Source organism: Crocodylus porosus, unplaced genomic scaffold (assembly GCF_001723895.1).
Source record: "Crocodylus porosus isolate Cpor-Errol unplaced genomic scaffold, CroPor_comp1, whole genome shotgun sequence".
In the NCBI taxonomy this organism is placed as follows: domain Eukaryota; kingdom Metazoa; phylum Chordata; order Crocodylia; family Crocodylidae; genus Crocodylus; species Crocodylus porosus.
In genome coordinates, this window is record NW_017728906.1 from 202,769,347 (window position 1) to 202,776,965 (window position 7,619).

The 7,619-nt window shown below is 48.6% G+C and overlaps 1 protein-coding gene across 2 annotated transcripts in view; it reads right to left on the reverse strand.

Annotated features, from left to right (window-relative positions):
- The window catches only part of RAB6A (RAB6A, member RAS oncogene family), an 80,005-nt gene extending 72,392 nt beyond the window's left edge, over positions 1-7,613 (reverse strand). For both annotated transcript variants that reach the window (XM_019530538.1, XM_019530537.1), the window contains exon 1: positions 7,513-7,613. In XM_019530538.1, the coding sequence (XP_019386083.1) occupies positions 7,513-7,582 (70 nt within the window). In that variant the 5' untranslated portion in view covers positions 7,583-7,613. The remainder of the gene's footprint in view (positions 1-7,512) is intronic.
- Between the last annotated feature and the right edge of the window lie 6 nt (positions 7,614-7,619).

The window sequence follows — 7,619 nt, forward strand, 5'->3', positions numbered from 1 at the left end:
TACCATCAAATTCTGTCCTGAAGTTGAAGGACTTCAGCCTTCTGGACTATGGATCTGGCATATTATCTACTAAAACATTCACTTTTGATGCAAGATTCTTGTTTTGCAGGGTGCTTAAAAAGCCAAGTCTGGCTCAGGCAGCAGAAGGAAAGTTACCCTGATTAAAGACAATTTGAGAGCTCAACTGGGAAAGACAGACCGGTGCTGTGTGTGAAAGGCAGGTCTTTAAAAAGGGATTCTCTGCAGTCCAGCTTAAGTGAATTATTGCAAAGGTGTGCATCTTGGAGGAGAGATACTTCCCCTTAGATGTGACACTAGATCCCTTCAGGCACAATCCAAGTCAGGCACAGAGGAAGAAGAGTACACAAATCAGGTCCCGACTTAGTTTTGCCTACTCCTTTCCCAAGGAATTGCAAGAACTTGGACACTGCTCCCGGCCCCGAGCACTGTATCATCATGGAGTCGCTCACAAATCACAACCTTAATCCCACTGTCTTCCATGACTAATAAAACATGCCCTCCTTTAAACTGTTAGAAGACAGATGATTGCAGAGTCCTACAAAAACAGTATGAGAGCTCCTACGCTCAGAGAAATGGGAGCTCCCTTCCCCACTTCCACTAAGAACAGCAAAGAATTAGCCACGAACCAGCATATCTTCTTGTCCTTCCTCTTCTCAAGTGTTAAAAGACCTGTCCCAATGAAAGCAGAGCGGTCTGAGTCGGAGGCATTTCAGACAAGTCCTTGATGGGTATTAATCTCCGAAAAATCCTACAAATACCAAACAGCAAGCAGTTCTGCCGCTCCCCTAACGAGCCTCATGTAGGAACGTGGCTCCTTCCCCTCCCTTTGCACAAGATACTGCTAGTAAGCCAGGGCTCTACTGAAAGGTCTCATCAGCTGAAGCAGAAGCATAAACCAAAGGGCAGTCGGAGCTGATGCCCTCTCAGAGCATCAGGGCAAGCTGGAAAGTCAGAGTAACTTTTAACCCTGAAATCAAGCAGATATGGCTGGCAGATCTCAAGTCTCCCCTCCATTTTCACACTATCAGGTTGTATGTAGAAAGAATCCAACTGTGGCAGCAGCAGGCAATGGGGTGTTTTGTCTGTTTAAACTTAACCCCATCCACTTTGCCCACAGAGTTCAGGGCCGTGCTTCGCACTTGGGCAAAGGATTTGCTCAGTCCTTGTTTAGCACGAAAGAGCTCTAGTGGTACATCCACATCAGTCAGATGTGATCGTGCCCCTTTGCCAAGACCACTCAGCTAATGAAAACCCAGTGAGGGTATGGCTATTCTGGAAAAACTTTGGTTATTTCAGACAGCTGGCAGAGCTCGGCTAAGCAGAGCCACGCCCACAACTGCACAGTGCTGCTGCTATACCCCTGCTAGGAAATGCAGATGTGTCTTTGAATGAATCCCACAGATTCCTCTTCAGGGCAAATTTACCATGGGGTTCTCCCAAAAGAAATCAAACCAGCAAATCCACAACCAGGAAAGGCCTACACCAGAGGGCCTAGTTCTTTAAACTAAGTAAAGGGCTTTCTTTTCACTATATTTGACTACACAATTCTTAGTCTTAGGGGTGGGCAATTATTTTGGGCAGAGGGCCGCTTACTGAGTTTTGGCAAGCCATCGAGGGCCGTGTGACAGGCAGCCCAGGGCACATTAATTAATTTTCTAAATTTTTTAGGGGCCCTATGGGCCAGATAGAGTGGTGTGGCAGGCTGCATCCTGCCCCCAGGCTGCATTTTGCCCACCCATGTCCTAGCCCCTTCCTTACTGTGAGCATCTGCCAGGCTACGATCGCAGCCAGAACCCCAGCAAAGAGATCAATGGCCTGCAATGCATTCAGGCAACGTGGTCTTTTCTGGACAAAGAGAGGAATATTTAAGGCAGCAGACAGCTTGGGTACAGCTGTCCTAGGGGCCTCCTGAGCATTTCCACAAGAACACCATTCTGCTTAGTTTGACTTCAACCACTGGCAGTGAACAGTGAAAAGCCTGCTGCTACCGCAACTTCATGGACAGAAAAACCAGAACAAAACTCCTGACAGCAGTTCTCAGCAGGAGCCAGCAGAAGGCTCCTGACTTCCAGCCACAAGACATCTCCAGTCCTTTCTGCCTATGGCAGTCAAGAGACTGGGGGGGAGGCAGAGTCTGAGACACCAGAGGCATGGAGCATGTTGCCATCAGCCAATTCATTTTGCTTCCCACAGATGTTAAGTCCTGTCCAACCCCTCAATACTGACAGTGCCAAACTACCCAGAGCTTCAATTGCTTCTTCAAAGTAAGGAGCAGTCCCCCGCTCACGGCACTGCTAACAGAACGTTCTCCACCCAGCTCCAAGCTCATGCTGCTTTCATCAAGATTGATTTTCGCATGTGCACAATGCTTTAGCTCTGGGCATGTATAGTAACATCTCCTCCTCTCTCTATTCCCTCCCCCCGTCCCAGAAAACCACTGGAGTATTCAGTCATCCAGTTAATTCAAGAGTCTTCTGCTAAGCTTTAAGCCTGAGCTTGGGGAAAACCCTGGGATGCTGGAAAGCAGGGATTTTCTCCTGGCCAGTCTTTGTCGAGGAGGGAAGGAAAACATGGGTAAAGAACACGTATCAGCAGCGGCTTTAAAGTTAAGTGTTCATCCAAGAGCTGTGAAAAATCCTCCAGTCAAGGACTGATGCAGTGTTGTGTTCCCATGCCTGCAGACAGCTCCAGTGCCTCCGCCGTTCAGTTTTTTCAACTGAAAAACCAACCAGAGTAGTCCATTTTCACTGCAGCTATTCAAAGCCCTCTCGGCAGCAATGAGACTGAAAAGAATCAGGTCATCAATATCCAGCTACTGACTGCTTTCCCCGGCTACTCACAGCTTTGCCAGAGAAACTGTTCCCTTGGGACAACTCATCTCCTTTTCATCCAATCTAGACTTGACAATATCACTCTTAAAGTCTTTCTAGACCATATCCCCCAAGCAGTTGAGTGGTTTTGCTGCTGCTTTGCTGGGTTTGGCATGTGCGAGCATGTGGAACGTGCCCGAGATGATTCCTTGCCGAGCACAGCAGAGCCAGGGTGCAGAGTTCTCCCTGGTGTCTGGTGGCGACCAAGCACTTTCAGAAAGCTATTGGCCACAATTCAGCAGAGCCACAATCAATTACTTAATAGCTACGCCAGCAGGTCCCAGTCTTTTCCACAGTGACCGTATCCCTGCTATAGTTGAATTTCTGTGGGGCTGAACCCCTCTTCAGATGCAGCAACTCCTAGCTTGGGAACTGCTGAGCTACATGGTGCTGAGGTTGAACTGCTAAGAAATAACTGTTATTAGAATCGCTTATAGTTTTTAGAAGGATCATTCAGATCATCTAAAGGAGACATGAAACTCACCTCTGTATGTTGCTGCTTGATGAACTCATCCATGGCATGAACACAACTGTATTTGGATCCTGCTTTGTGAAGAGGCCTTCCTCCAGTGGATGTTTAATTGGTTTCCAACACCACAGTACCTGTGTGCTGCAAAACCAATGTACTTACCTTCATTCTGAGAGGTCAGGAAATGTTCTTTTACAGATACGGATCTAAGGCCACAAAGGGTAAAGCAGCCCAAGGTTAAACCTAGTCTGCAGCAGAGCAGGAAACTAAGCCCAGATCTTTCAAGTCCCAGGATAGGCCCCTCACTATTGAGCCATCCTTCCATCACAGAAGCAGCCACAAGTGGAACAAGCATGGGGACATAAAGGGAAACAAAGGCAGTGGGGATGAACACAAGAGAAGGTTTCTATGGGCTTGTGGCTGGTCACTGGAAAGCCTCCTAAAGCTGAGAGTCCCACTTTATGAAGACAATAAAGCCAGGCTGGGATCAGCATCAAGCCAACCTGTTGTACAAGCCTCTGGTTTTAGAGTGAGCGGATACGAGGAACGCAAATGTGTGGCAGTGTCCACACCAACCCCTCTGTCAGCTAACCCAGCTGCTGAACAGTTAAATTCCCTGGTGCAGACAAGGCCGCAGTTACCATTGAGCACTTGTGGAAATTAGTGCTTTAGAAAGGAGGTTTTCTAACTAGGAATTGAGCTGTTCCTATCTATTTAAGTTTTGCTCGATCTTTGTGGTCATTCTATGCAGCACACTCAATACAAAGGAAAGGAAAATAAAGATACAGCCGCTCTCTCCCAACCCATCCATTACATGCTACAGCAAGCCATTTCCTGCTTTGCTTTTTATGTCGCTCTGTCAATGCCCTCCAGGTTTCCTTTCCAATAGATGTTGTAGTATAAACACCTACAATGAAATCGGAAAGGGTAGCACTTCTATTAAATTCCCACTGGCATGCAGTTCCTCCTGCCTGCCCCAGCAAGGACGATGTAGCACAGGGATGAAAGGAGGTATATGTATGAAGCTGACAAGGACAAGAGCACTGAACATTTCCTGTATTTTTTGAACATTCAGCATCTGTATTGTAGACTGCCTTAAATTTGGGCAGTTTGTGCCACTTTAGCTGACAATCTGACCCAGATATAGTAATTTAGCACTGGAGGCATTAGAAATGCTGGAAGTCACCTGACATGAAGTACGATCAAAGACACTAAAGGGAATCAGAATATTATATATATTTTACTGTAGCTGCATTTAATCCCTCAGCACAAAGCTGCCTTTTCAGGAAAGATTAACATATTTTAAATGACTAAACTCTATGTAATCTGCAATCACCGAAGAAGTTAATTCAATTAAGGCAAGCCCCTGTTAATTTTTTTTTAATTTCTTGCTAGTCGCCCTACAATGCACAGCTTACATTGCAAGTCAGAGAGATGAGATACAAACAGAGGTGCTTTTAGCTGGCCATGGAATAAAATGCAGGTTTGCAATCAATCTGCAGCAAGCACCTGAGATTTCATCGATCCAGTTTTGAAACAGAAAAAGCATACTCCCACAGAGAACCAGCGATTTGCAGTAAATCCCAAAAGAAGCTGCAAGTGACCTCACGTCACGCAGCCAACGCACCGACTGACTGGCATGGGCAGGGGAGGGAGGGCTCCAAGGGATGGACGACTGCAGCAGTGTGTCAGCTTTCATACTCCAACATGCAGGGCTCAAGGTGTTGATGCAACAAAAATGAAAGCCAGATAATTTTAGTAACCGAGGAGATGCAAGAAGCAGGGAGACGGAGGGGGCTTTATTTAAGAGATTAAATCAGAAGCTCCCAAACCTTCTTTGTTCAGAAAAAAAACAAACACATTATTGCTGACAGTAATGCATAGCGTAATCTGGAGGGGGGGGAAAAAAAAAAAATCACTGCAGTGCAAGCAAACATGTTTATTTAGGTAGAAAGCTGCACTGAATTGCCACGATACAGCCGAGGAGAAAAAGGTTGCTATTTCCATCATTGGCCAATAACTTTTCCAAATGAAATACAAAAATAGATCAGCAGAAGCATTCCCTATTTCACAAGGCAAGACATTCCCTTTGAACACTTGGCTGCTTCTCCTGTGCCTGCTCTAAAGCCTTTAACGAGGTCCAATTAAGAACCAGGCAGTGGTAGCACATACATTTCTTGAAAAGATTGTAGGAAGCCAACACAAGAGGCATGATCTTAGCCCTGACATTCTGGTCTAGCTAATCAACAGCAGTACCCCCGTTACATCTGATTGGCTTTTCTAGAGGGATTGAAAGGAAACAATGCCAGGGCAGCATTCTGCTCTCCTATGAGTGGCAGCAAGATACCTTTAATGACGGCCTTCCAACCAGGCAGACAACCATTCAGTGAAACAGGAAGCGAACAGAACATCCCAGCGGCAACAGCTTTTTCAGAAAAGGACGCTTAGATTTGTAAAAGCCACTGTTATGCAAGGCTTTGCACCCTGCAACGCCAACAGACAAGGAGAGCAAGCTAAACAGGGGCGGAAAATTCCAGCGTTAACATTCCCAGCACTGATCAAGAGATGTTCAGGCTTCTTCTTCCTTGTACAGATCACCATTAGCATATCTATCTAGTTACTAAGGCTAGACACAACTGATCTTTATGCCTACATGGCTTTGTCCAAATCTCGCTTGGAGAGCAGAAACAGGCTGGAATAAATAGGTATTTCCAAGCCACGCACAAGAACTCTGTTTAATGAGGTCTCAGAAATGCATCAGGACTGCCTATACTACAAGGACACTGGCTCATGAATGTGAGCCCCCAGCAGCTTTAGAGGAGCCAGCTTGGGTATGGCTACTAGGTGGCACAGCGCTGCCTACCTGGACCATTTGCCTGTACATTTACCCTGCTTTTTGGGTGGATCTGGCAGATCATACTGGATTTCAGGAGGCCGTTGCTACTCTGCTAGCATTATGCAAGCTGGTGAGCTCAGAGAAGCTAGTACGCTTAAAACTAGCTTGGGTGTGTATACATGACCTAGTGTCTGCGAGACTGGACGTACTTTGCTGCATCACTCCATCCTTCCCAGACAAATATACATATGTTCAAGGGGAATCATCATACTCATGTTTCCAGAATAATTACCAGGAGAGGAGGATTCAGGAGATCGGGCATGTTCAACAGAACCGCAATAGCGGGGAAACCCACGGGCAAGGACAGCAGCTGCCAAGATCCAGCAAGCAGCACCCAGACAACAAATCTGTTACTGTGCCACGGATCAAACCACCCTTTGAGACGCACGCTGCAAGCTGCATGCAGAGTAAATCGTGGCCCTACAATCAAAGAGGCCGCAGCGCCTGCAAGGAGCGTGGCCGGTATCTGATCAATCATAACCTGGTACCAACAGCATCTTCCACACGCAAACCGCTCTCAAGATCCTCATAAAATGGCTGGCTGAGCAACACCTCGCTGCTGGCACCTGGGACTTACCCAGAGAGACGCACAGGGGGTCGCCTGGGGGCTATTGCGACAAAGGGGAAATAAAGGAACGAGGCAGGCCAAAGGGAAGGGCCCACATACGTGGCTTGATTCACCTCGTACCACTGAGGAAGACCGAAGCAACACCGCCATGCGAGTCGTTTTGGAAAGCATAGCGGGGTGCTTAGCAATGCGGGGGCAGCAGTACCCCACGCCCTGACACAGCCTCGGGTTCCCCCTCATTAAATCAGGGTTTTCCACAAAGGGAAGGGGGACCGAACCGGCACCAGGACCAGCCAAGGAGGACGCCCAGGCCTCCCCATCTCTTCCCTGCCCAAAGGCGGAGGAGACGCTCGCTTGGTGGCTTCACCCCGGGCTCTCACTTCCTGCGACAGGTCCCCACGACCCGGCTCCGTCCAGGGGAAGGATCAGCCCCTCCCCTCCCCACAGCAAGTGAATCAGCAACTCCCACCACCAGATCCCTCTCCCCCAGGATCCCAAACCAGCCCCCCGCCACCGCCCCCAAACGTGTGGGGGGGCATTTCCCTGCCCCCCGCATTAACCCCAGCAGGGAGGGACGCAGCTCCATGTGGCCAACCTCCCTCCCCGCCCCGGGCACAGCTCAGTCTCCCCCATATCCCCTCCCCAGTCCCCACAGCTGGCGCGTGCAGTAAGGGGGTGCGGCGCTCACCGCTCTGCTCGCCCAGGAAAACCAGCTTGAATTTCCGCAGCGGGTTCCCGAAGTCGCCGCCCGCCGACATGGCGGCGCCGGGGCCGGTACTGAGGCGGTGCGGGTGC